This window comes from Oncorhynchus masou, chromosome 24 (genome assembly GCF_036934945.1).
Source record: "Oncorhynchus masou masou isolate Uvic2021 chromosome 24, UVic_Omas_1.1, whole genome shotgun sequence".
NCBI lineage: Eukaryota > Metazoa > Chordata > Actinopteri > Salmoniformes > Salmonidae > Oncorhynchus > Oncorhynchus masou.
The window spans coordinates 79,665,725-79,678,238 of NC_088235.1; the positions used below are offsets into that span (position 1 = coordinate 79,665,725).

At 41.0% G+C, this 12,514-nt stretch overlaps 1 protein-coding gene across 2 annotated transcripts in view; it reads right to left on the bottom strand.

The window, feature by feature from the left end:
- The window catches only part of LOC135512759 (DNA-directed RNA polymerase, mitochondrial-like), an 87,641-nt gene that overhangs the window by 14,149 nt on the left and 60,978 nt on the right, over window positions 1-12,514 (bottom strand). For both annotated transcript variants that reach the window (XM_064935104.1, XM_064935106.1), the window contains exon 16: window positions 8,310-8,362. In XM_064935104.1, coding sequence (XP_064791176.1) covers window positions 8,310-8,362 — 53 coding nt within the window. The remainder of the gene's footprint in view (window positions 1-8,309; window positions 8,363-12,514) is intronic.

Consider the following 12,514-nt stretch of genomic DNA (forward strand, 5'->3'; position numbering starts at 1 on the left):
GTCATTTGCAGGTAGACCATATTTGGTTTGGAGCGGAGTAAAAGATTTGTGAACATTCACTTCAAAAAGCTGGTTAATTGACCCTTCGCTAAGCCCCACCCTCCCCGGTTACTGTTGCAACCTCAGACAGCATTTCCCCAGGAAGCCCAATTCTCCATTCAACCACTGGCGAAATCCCCTCACAAAGATCTCAAACTGTGTTTCTAATACACAATGAAATTAAACAGACTACCCCTTGCTAATCAGGGAACTCTTGGGTATGTTGTGGTGGATTGTTGCTTCACGGGAAAGGGAACCTGGTAAAATTATGTTTGTAGTATAGCTAAATTCACTGTCAGCATGGACTGAAAGCTATAAATATATTTGGAGCAAACTAGCCAGCAAGTGCTCTAAAATCATACCCTGATGTTGACAGCAGATGGGAGTTTTATTCATAACATTGCTAACTTAGCTAGCTAACATACAGTACCGGTCAAAAGTTTGGACACACCTACTCATTCAAGCGTTTAGATTTTTTATTTTTTTTCTACATTATAGAATAATAGTGAAGACATCGAAACTATGAAATAACACATGGAATTATGTAGTAAACAAATCAAATTATATTTTATATTTGAGATTCTTCAAAGTAGCCACCCTTTGCCTTGATGACAGCTTTGCACATTCTTGGCATTCTCTCAACCAGCTTCATCAGGAATGCTTTTCCAACAGTCTTGGAGTTCAAATAGCCCTTACAAAGCTGTCATCAAGGCAAAGGGTGGCTACTTTGAAGACTCAAGTATAAATATATACCATACCAGTCAAACTTTTGGACACCTACACCTTTTCTTTATTTTTATTATTGTCTAAATTGTAGAATAAGTGAAATGCCAAGAGTGTGGAAAGCTGTCAACAAGGCGAAGGGTGGCTACTTTGAAGAAACTCAAATATAAAATACATTTGGATTTGTTTAACACTTTTTTGGTCACTACATGATTCCATATGTGTTGTTTCAAAGTTTTGATGTCTTCACTATTATTCTACAATGTAGAAAATAATAAAATAAAGAAAAAATCTTGAATGAGTAGTTGTGTCCAAACTTATGACTGGTAATGTACATTTTGAGAACATACGTTTTATTGAGTGGCTAGCAAGCTAGCTAAGCAGCGGAGTTAGAAAACAATGTAACAAAAGTATAATTTTGTATTCGAAAAATACTTCAACAGGCTATGCATTTCAGGAATCACAAGGACAAGTACTTCTGGTACACTGTTAAATTATTTATCAATTTAAACATGTTTTTTTTGGACGAAAACTCTCAGTTTTTGCCATAGCCCTCATTGGCTTTCATGCAATATAAACGTGAGCTTTTCCGAGGTGTTGGACCTGATGTCCGTTGCTATCCAGTTGCTGCTGTTGGTTCCCCGGAATTCTGGGGCTAACCAAAGGGTCAATTGTGATCAACCCTTTCTGCCATTATGGACAGCTGTCCATACCTTAAGAGTGTATCTTTTACATTCAGTCTTCAATTTAACTTTCCTCCAATGTAATGGGCCTAAAAACGGTAATGAAGGAAGAGGTATTCTCGGAAATGAATTGTGAGCTGTAGCCATTCACTCTAACCCTGGATATAGGGTTGGGGATCCATACTCTAATCTTTAATAACCAATGGAATGAATCCCATTCTCAAAAGTGTTTGTTCTAGGTAGAACTAATCAACCGTATGAAATGCCTTCTCCGCATCTAGGCTGAGAAGCAAGGCTGTTGCATAGAAGCATCGCTGTTTGTTGTCTACCCTTTGCCAGTGACTGAATGTTTAATACCCTCCTAATATTGTTAGTAATTTGTCTGCCAAGTATAAAACCTGTCTGAACCGGGTTAATCAGTTTCCCTACTGTATATGTTTCTGAATTCTCTTAGTAAATTTCAGGTCCGTGGGGAGGAGACTAATATGCCTGAATGAGCTACACTGGGAAGGATCTTTACCTTTCTTGTGGATTACTGTTATGATTGACCATGTTTTGGGTGGGTCTTCCTTTGATAATACATAGTTATATACTCTGCACAAAACCAGGGTAATATCCTCAATGAAGGTCTTCACCTCAGTATCCATCTGTCCCCTGGTGATTTATTATTTTGCAATCTCTTGATGGCTTACTCAACCTCGTTCTCTATAACTGGCCGTGTCATTTCGGCCCAATCTTCCTGTGATCATTTTGTGAGTTTTAGGTTAGACAAGAGGCTTCAAATGTTTTCTTGTTTATGGTCTTGTTCTGCTGAATCATTAAGGTCTTTATAACATGCTGCAAAAACCTCCGCAATGTCACTTGGTTTTGAGACTTCTGCTTTAGAGAAGGGATTAATTATCTTAGGGACTACTCTGCTAGCCTGGGCTTTTCTTAGCTGGAAGGCTAAAAACCAGCTGTCTCTATTACCCATCTCATAATATCTTTGATTAGTAAATCTAAATGTCCCTTCTGTTTTGTAAGTCAATAACTTATATAACTTTTGTTGACATTCATTCAACTTATGCAATGTATCATCTTCCCTTGTTTGTTTACGTTCTCGTTCAAGTCTCTTTAAACTATCCTCCAAACGCTGCTGTTTTTCAATACACTGCTTCTTTAATTTGTCAGACATACCGCCTTTGCCCCTTCCCACAAAATGGATTGATGATACATCATTATTAAAAAAAAGAAGTAATCTTTCAAATGTTCATTGTAACTCTTGCTTTACAATATGTTATGTCAATATGGAGACAACATTTAAAGTGCTTCTCTATTCCTAGATGTATCTTTAGACATACTTGACTGGGGTCCGATATAGTTTTCAACGCTGCATTCCTTTACTTTATGTAAATACTGCTTGGATATACAAAATAAGTATATTCTGGAGTAGCTGCCATGACCCTTTGAGAAAAAAATGGGTATTTTTTTCTGGAATGCATAGAACGCCAAGTATCAATAAGCCCCAGTTCATTCATCATGGCAGCCAGGGCTTTAGATTTCTTAGAATGTGGACTGTGCTCAGCAGGAAGTCGGTCAAGCTTGTAATTCTGTATGCAATTAAAAGTCCCCGCCAATAATAACCATCCCTTTTGCATTGTCCACGTTTACAGTTGCGATAACTTTAAAGAACCCTGGGCAGTCCTCATTTTGATGCATTCAAGTTCAGAATAGTAATTTCTGTCCCCACTACCCTCATCTACCCTGATTATCCTTCAACACTTTATTCTTGGCAAAGAACACAGATGTATTAAATAAGATTGCAACACCTCTTTTTTCTACACCATGAAAAGATGCACAAAATACTTGATCTACCCATTCTCTTCTTCATTTTTTAGTTCATTCTTTGTTACATGGGTCTCCTTGAAATGTTCAACTGAACATTTATATTATAACTAATACAATTAACTAGTCGTTTAATCTGTTGTTTTGCGTTGATACATAACTCCCTCCTCAAATTGTACTCCCCTCCCTCATCATGTAAATCCATTTTAAAAAGTCATGTCTGTGAAGTGCAGAAACTCACTCCTAAGCTCAATATGATGGTCAAGGATAAATGGAACATAGAAAATAACCAAACAAAATGAAATAAAATACACCATCCCCCTTCGACATACAGTGGGGCAAAAAGTATTTAGTCAGCCACCAATTGTGCAAGTTCTCCCACTTAAAAAGATGAGAGGCCTGTAATTTTCATCATAGGTACACTTCAACATTGACAGACAAAATGAGAAAAAAAATCCAGAAAATCACATTGTAAGATTTTTTATGAATTTATTTGCAAATTATGGTGGAAAATAAGTATTTGGTCAATAACAAAAGTTTCTCAATACTTTGTTATATACCCTTTGTTGGCAATGACCGAGGTCAAACGTTTTCTGTAAGTCTTCACAAGGTTTTCACACACTGTTGCTGGTATTTTGGCCCATTCCTCCATGCAGATCTCCTCTAGAGCAGTGATATTTTGCGGCTGTTGCTGGGCAACACGGACTTTCAACTCCCTCCAAAGATTTTCTATGGGGTTGAGATCTAGAGACTGGCTAGGCCACTCCAGGACCTTGAAATGCTTCTTACAAAGCCACTCCTTCGTTGCCCTGGCGGTGTGTTTGGGATCATTGTCATGCTGAAAGACCCAGCCACATCTCATCTTCAATGCCCTTGCTGATGGAAGGAGATTTTCACTCAAAATCTCACGATACATGGCCCCATTCATTCTTTCCTTTACACGGATAAGTCGTCCTGGTCCCTTTGCAGAAAAACAGCCCCAAAGCATGATGTTTCCACCCCCATGCTTCACAGTAGGTATGGTGTTCTTTGGATGCAACTCACTCAGCATTCTTTGTCCTCCAAACACGACGAGTTGAGTTTTTACCAAAAAGTTATATTTTGGTTTCATCTGACCATGACATTGTCCCAATCTTCTTCTGGATCATTCAAATGCCCTCTAGCAAACTTCAGACGGGCCTGGACATGTACTGGCTTAAGCAGGGGGACACATCTGGCACTGCAGGATTTGAGTCCCTGGCGGCTTAGTGTGTTACTGATGGTAGGCTTTGTTACTTTGGTCCCAGCTCTCTGCAGGTCATTCACTACGTCCCCCCGTGTGGTTCTGGAATTTTTGCTCACCGTTCTTTTGATCATTTTGACCCCACGGGGTGAGATCTTGCGTGGAGCCCCAGATCGAGGGAGATTATCAGTGGTCTTGTATGTCTTTTCCTAATAATTGCTCCTATTGCAGATTCAGTCTTCCCAGCCTGGTGTTGGTCTAAAATTTTGTTTCTGGTGTCCTTTGACAGCTCTTTGGTCTTGGCCATAGTGGAGTTTGGAGTGTGACTGTTTGAGGTTGTGGACAGTTGTCTTTTATACTGATAAGTTCAAACAAGTGCCATTAATACAGGTAACGAGTGGAGGACAGAGGAGGCTCTTAAAGAATAAGTTACTGGTCTGTGAGAGCCAGAAATCTTGCTTGTTTGTAGGTGACCAAATACTTATTTTCCACCATAATTTGCAAATAAATTCAATAAAAATCATACAATGTGATTTTTCCCTCATTTTGTCTGTCATAGTTGAAATGTACCTGTGATGAGAATTACAGGCCTCTCACATCTTTTTAAGTGGGAGAACTTGCACAATTGGTGGCTGACTAAATACTTTTTTGCCCCACTGTATGTCCAGAGAACTGTGACTTTCCTGTCTGTCTGGAGTAAACACAGTCTGTGTGGATGCCATGATCCAAAATAGTCAAATCCCCATCCTAGGAAGTTGCTGCTCAAACCCGGACTCCCACCACCCCACACACGACCCATTGAACTTCTTATCAGTTTTAAATAAAAGTTTTAGACTTGCTAACATACTATATACAGTGCCTTGCGAAAGTATTCGGCCCCCTTGAACTTTGCGACCTTTTGCCACATTTCAGGCTTCAAACATAAAGATATAAAACTGTATTTTTTGTGAAGAATCAACAACAAGTGGGACACAATCATGAAGTGGAACGACATTTATTGGATATTTCAAACTTTTTTAACAAATCAAAAACTGAAAAATTGGGCGTGCAAAATTATTCAGCCCCCTTAAGTTAATACTTTGTAGCGCCACCTTTTGCTGCAATTACAGCTGTAAGTCATTTGGGGTATGTCTCTATCAGTTTTGCACATCGAGAGACTGAAATGTTTTCCCATTCCTCCTTGCAAAACAGCTCGAGCTCAGTGAGGTTGGATGGAGAGCATTTGTGAACAGCAGTTTTCAGTTCTTTCCACAGATTCTCGATTGGATTCAGGTCTGGACTTTGACTTGGCCACTCTAACACCTGGATATGTTTATTTTTGAACCATGCCATTGTAGATTTTGCTTTATGTTTTGGATCATTGTCTTGTTGGAAGACAAATCTCCGTCCCAGTCTCAGGTCTTTTGCAGACTCCATCAGGTTTTCTTCCAGAATGGTCCTGTATTTGGCTCCATCCATCTTTCCATCAATTTTAACCATCTTCCCTGTCCCTGCTGAAGAAAAGCAGGCCCAAACCATGATGCTGCCACCAACATGTTTGACAGTGGAGATGGTGTGTTCAGGGTGATAAGATGTGTTTCTTTTACGCCAAACATAACGTTTTGCATTGTTGCCAAAAAGTTCCATTTTGGTTTCATCTGACCAGAGCACCTTCTTCCACATGTTTGGTGTGTCTCCCAGGTGGCTTGTGGCAAACTTTAAACAACACTTTTTATGGATATCTTTAAGAAATGGCTTTCTTCTTGCCACTCTCCCATAAAGGCCAGATTTGTGCAATAAACGACTGATTGTTGTCCTATGGACAGAGTCTCCCACCTCAGCTGTAGATCTCTGCAGTTCATTCAGAGTGATCATGGGCCTCTTGGCTGCATCTCTGATCAGTCTTCTCCTTGTATGAGCTGATAGTTTAGAGGGGCGGCCAGGTCTTGGTAGATTTGCAGTGGTCTGATACTCCTTCCATTTCAATATTATCACTTGCACAGTGCTCCTTGGGATGTTTAAAGCTTGGGAAATCTTTTTGTATCCAAATCCTGCTTTAAACTTCTTCACAACAGTATCTTGGATCTGCCTGGTGTGTTCCTTGTTCTTTATGATGCTCTCTGCGCTTTTAACGGACCTCTGAGACTATCACAGTGCAGGTGCATTTATACGGAGACTTGATTACACACAGTTGGATTGTATTTATCATCATTAGTCATTTAGGTCAACATTGGATCATTCAAAGATCCTCACTGAACTTCTGGATTGAGTTTGCTGCACTGAAAGTAAAGGGGCTGAATAATTTTGCACGCCCAATTTTTCAGTTTTTGATTTGTTAAAAAAGTTTGAAATATCCAATAAATGTCGTTCCACTTCATGAATGTGTCCCACTTGTTGTCGATTCTTCACAAACAAAATACAGTTTTATATCTTTATGTTTGAAGCCTGAAATGTGGCAAAAGGTCGCAAAGTTCAAGGGGGACGAATACTTTCGCAAGGCACTGTATATATACTATCTGTCGACAAAGTCATACAATAATGAAACCAAATAAAGTGGCCTACATCTACATATCAAATCAATGTGTTCATTACCTCAGTGGAAACACATATTGTAATGTGGAGCAATACATTTCAAACGTCTTCCTGGATGAATGTCTTCAGATCCATATCTGACAGCACTATTCTGTCCCTGCCTCCTGCACCTGCCATCGGTCTTTCTCGAAATCTCTCTCCCGACGGTTTCTTTCTTCCATCCGTACCGTGATTCCCAGCTCCCTCAGGGTCAGGATTGCATCCATCAAAAGTGCTGAAGGTCTTCGTGCCTGAGTTTAGTGTCATCCTCAGTTGGGCTGGGTATGGGCACTTCGCTTTTATGTTGTTCCCTCTCAGCTTGTTTGATCACTTCTCGGACTCACATCCTTTTCTTCTGTAGGTCTGGGGAATAATCATGGTCAAAGTAGATTGTTTTCTCCTGAAATGTAACTTGCCTCTGCTCCCAGGCCTGGCGTAGAATAGTTTCTTTGACAGTAAAGTCCAGAAACCGCACTATAATGGACTTTGCCAGTGCTTCTGTATCTCTCAGCTTCGTAACCAGTGCCCTCACAAAGCTCATCATATCATTTATTTCAACGCATTCTGCTACCTGGTAGATCCGAATATTGTTACACCTCAGCATATCTTCCAAGTCGTCACACACCGTGGCTCTGTCCTCACCGGTCTCCTCTGGAATCTTTTGAACTGTCATTATTTGTTGTTGTATCTACTTGACAAAGTCATTATTCAACTTTTCCTGCCACTTTGTTCAATATTTGCCACTATTAATATATAGTACTACAGTAGTTAGCTAGTTTTCCATTTGGGTCGCAGCTGCGTCTTCAAGCTGTTTTCCCGTTCACGACGTCACCGGAAACTCCCTTCAGTCCACTGTTAATACAATCCCAAAATGTTTTGCATGTCAGCAGTCAAGATATAGGATTTTCAAGACGCAAAGTGTCACTTGCCACATCATCCTGATGATGTGCTTGCTGTCGCTGAACGGATCAGGATGTGACCAATCAAAAGTGCTAAACATGTCTTGTATACTGTTTTTATACAGGGTGTACATGTCAAAGTATCTAAAGCAAGTTGAAGATGAGTGGAGAGGAAAAAAAGTGAGCCCTGAGAAGATACCGATGGATGACAGGGTTGGGGTCGATTCCATCCTAAATTCCAGTCAAGTCAGGAATTCAACAACTTTCCCCTATGGAGAAATCCCATGTCCAATGCAACTGACAGGAATATAAATGGAATTTATCCCAACTCTGGTAGTGTTAGAAGGGTTTGGAGGGAGAGGAACTTACTCTTTAGAGTCGTGGGTGATCTGGAAACTCAGGTACTGGATGGTGGCCTTCAGCTGCAGGAGACATGGGGGGGGGGGGGGACATGAATGAGTCAGGTAGGTTTGATGATGTCATTTCGGGTCAATGAAATGGTGGAGGTTGGGAGAGGGGACTGGATTAGTATTAGACATTCTGTAAACACACACAAAGCAAACAGGGTAAACTTCTAACACCCAAAGCAGTCCTTCTGTTTGACATTTCTAACACATTGATGGAAAATCAAACGAATGTGGAATCCATTCTTATTGAAAGCCTCTGATTGACTTACAAATGCTACCCATTGATTCCCAGCCCACCTGCCATAGAAATGACAATAGAACACAGGACATTAATGACTGGTAAGACCTGACTTGAGCCAACATACAAGCGTACTGTGACATGCTAACAAACAGTAATTGTCTCCTAAGACAGTAGTTTCCAACCTGTGAGTCAATTATAATAAATCAAAAAAGGGATCAAAATATCAATTGTCTTCCAAACATAATAACAGTTGGGAGCATCTAGATGTTAGAAACTGTCCAAAAAATCCATCTGTAATAATAGGCATTTCATATGTTACATTCACTGATAGAATTGACTAAGATATTTTATGTAAAAAATGGTGGTCCTCAAGAGCTTTTGACAGTTATTTGGTGGTCCCCGGAAAGGAACAGGTTGGGAACCGTAGTCCTAGAAATAAACCTGACTAGTGCTCAAGTCTCAACAACAGCTACTGACAGAGCAGACGCACTAACTACTATAGGTTCTGCCACAGAAGAGAGTTTGGCCAGGCTGAGGTGAATAATGGGGCCCATCATTTTGGCCCTGTAAGAGAAGCCATTTTGTCAAGAATGTGAGTGACTGCTCTCCACATTGGCCCTATCACTGTCACGCCCCTGAGTGCCTCAATCACATTACAGCTCAGATTAGTTTCTCCCTGTCTCTCTCTCACACACACACACACACACACACACACACACACACACACACACACACACACACACACACAGAGAGAGAGAGCAGTAGAGGAGAGACGTTCCCTGCTCAAGGTGACACTGCATTGAGCCGGGACAGAGAGAAGACAGAGAAACATGAGAGAGACAAGCAGCACACAGCCGAGAGGGACATCTGAAGTGCTGAGGATAGCTTGAGAGCTGGAGCTTGGGTGGTGTGTGTGCTGGCCATGAGGTAAATTGAGATGCAGTCCTGTGGGTGGTCATCAATCACTGTGATTTATTAATCTATTAGACCCTATTAATAGAATAACCACTTAATGGAGGAGAGATGAGAGAAAGAAAGAGAGTGAGAGGGGGGGGGGTCAGAAAAAGAGAGAGAGAATGACATAGTGTGAGAGAATTAGGGGTGAGAGAGACAAGGAGAGTGAAGAGACACCTTGCTCACTCACCTCGCTCATTAGTTATTCTGCCCTGCAATTCCTCTACAGCAGAGCTTCCAAAGGGGTGCACATTTTTGTTTTCGCTCTAGCACTACACACCTGATTCAAATAATCAACTCATCAAGCCTTTGGACCTGGGTCAGAGTGGAATCAGGTGTGTAGAGCTAGGGCCCTCCTTCGGGTCCCAGGAGCAGGATTAAGAAACACTGCTCTACAGAGACAGTAGAAATAAAGAACAGAACAGTCTTTTATAAGCGAAGTGATACGACTAGCAGTGAATGGGAACCTCTACCCAAACAGGCTCTCTACGATAATAGAGTACCCTGATATAGTCACAAATGGACATAACTTGAAAGGATCAGTTCAGGCCTGGGGAACTCCAGTTCTTGGTTACACACTTTTGCCCCAGCTAACACATCTGACTTGAATAAACCACTAATCATGATCTTTAGTTTAGAATGCAATTACTTTAAATCAGCTGTGTTTGCTAGGGATGGGGAAAAGTGTGACAGCACTCCAGCCTCCGAGGACTGGACTTGCCCATCCCTGGATCAGGTCATCATCGTTGTAGCAGTATATCGCCTTCATCTAAGAAAGACCTTAGTTATGGGTCAAAATGATGCCCATCTAAGAAAATAACATTTTGGGAGCTCGGAATCAAATAGGATTCACTGCTTGCACTCCTACATCTAGCCATACCAAGGCAACCAGGGCAGTCCTCCCACTGATAGACCCTGGCAGTAGGCTTGTGTGATGAAAACATCAATCAACAACCAGAAAAGACTGGCTTCAGACAGCAGACACTACTGCACATTATAGCACACATTACATGAACACTGCTGGTTCTGGAAAAGAATGAATGTCTGTCTGCCCGCCACAAGTGAAGAGAACCATTCATTCGTCTGGAACTCCTGACTAACTAAAAGCTCTCCAAATGAAGTGCTCTCACTGACACTGGTTCACTTAAAAGTAAATCATCAAAAGCACTGAGAACACTTAAAGACATGCTCCGGAACTTTGGCGACTAAGTATTTTTAAACCTCCAGCTTTGGGCTAAATGTGTCAATGTGTAGTTCATACAAACATAATTTTTTGTAGAATTATTGTCTTACCTAAATCAGCCACAAAGTCCCTAGTTTGAAAACAGTTTTTCTGGAAGATGGGCTGTGCCACTTTCCCTACATTTCCCCCCACATCGGGCAGCCCCCTAGAAATTCAAGTTCTAGCCAATAAGCTTCAGTCCCTTGCCATTTGAGTGACAGCTAGCAAGTTGAACACACAGCAGAGCGAGAGAAAGAGCAATGACGTGGTGCACATATGTGACTTAGTACGCACATTTCTGGGACCAGTTTTGGCTCGTGACCTCTACTTTCAGAACTACTGGATAAAAATAATACAAAAGGTGAGTTGGGAATCTCTTTAGAACACTTAAATCCATCACCCAGACTGTAGTGTCTCTAACTGAATGCGGTTAATTCATGCTTCCAGTTTAGAACCAGGGGAGAAAAGTGTCTGCAACTGCTTCATGAATGGAAATGTGCTGCAAAAGCCCGTGTCCTATTCATTAGTGGAACCCGTAGTAAAACATTTTGCAACAGAAAATAAGAATTTGTTATTGGACAGGTTTAGATAGCACCATTCTGTTTCTACTCGTTTTCTTCCATTTTCTGCCTAATGAAGGCAACCGTGGTCAGTTCTTTATGCTAGATTAAAAATAGATAAATCAGGAATTAGGACTTCTGGACATAAATCCAATCCCACAGTGACAAGCCTTCAATGCAGGGTAGCAGCTCTCTTGATTTACCCAGCAAGCTGCCTCCTCTCCTGTCAATGGCTCCAGGGCACATTGATTTATTACAGAAACAACCAAACAGGTTGAAAATAGACACACACAGACACACAGGGCGATACATTCCCATCAGCATGTGCCATGTAGTGCGATCTCATCCATCAGCCCTCTAGGAGGAGTTGAAGGAAAGATGTGTCTATCACTGTGGCAGAAAGTCCTTCCGATCTCCCCATGTCCTCAGGGATACATTTAGGGAGAAAGGAAGAGGTAATGATGGAAGGATCTGGGGTTAACTCAACACACTACTCTATTGTACGTAGGGGCAGCAGGTAGCCTAGCGGTTAGCGCGTTTGGCTAGTAACCAAAATGTTGCCGTTTCGATTCCCCGAACCGACTAGGTGAAAAATCTGCCGATGTGCCCGTGAGCAAGTCACTTAAACCTAATTGCTCCTGTAACTTACTTAAAATGTCAAATGTATCTTCCATATCCTTATTGAGTTTGCATAAAATAGGAATTAAAAGGTAGGCGTAGCGAAATTACGCTGCCACGATTAGAGCTGCAGTTATTGAAATGCAAGACATCACTCTCACAAATCAAATCGTATTTGTCACATGCGCCGAATACAACTTGTGTAGACTTGAAATGCTTGCTTACGAGCCCATCCTAACGATGCAGAGTTTAAGAATAAAAATTGTAACGAGAAATAAAATAAAATACACAAGAATGAAGCTATATACAGGGACTACCCGTACCAGATCAATGTGCAGAGGTATTTGAGGTAGATGTGTACATAAAGGCAGGGTAAAGTGATTAGGCATCAGGATAGATAATAATAGGTGTAAAATAAAGAACAGAATAGAAGCAGCAAATGTTGAGTGTAAAAGTGTGTGTGTGTATGTTTGTGTTGTGAATGTGTGGGAGTGTCAATGTAGTGTGAGTGTGTATACAGTGCATTTGGAAAGAATTCAGACTCCTTGACTTTTTCCACATTTTGTTACATT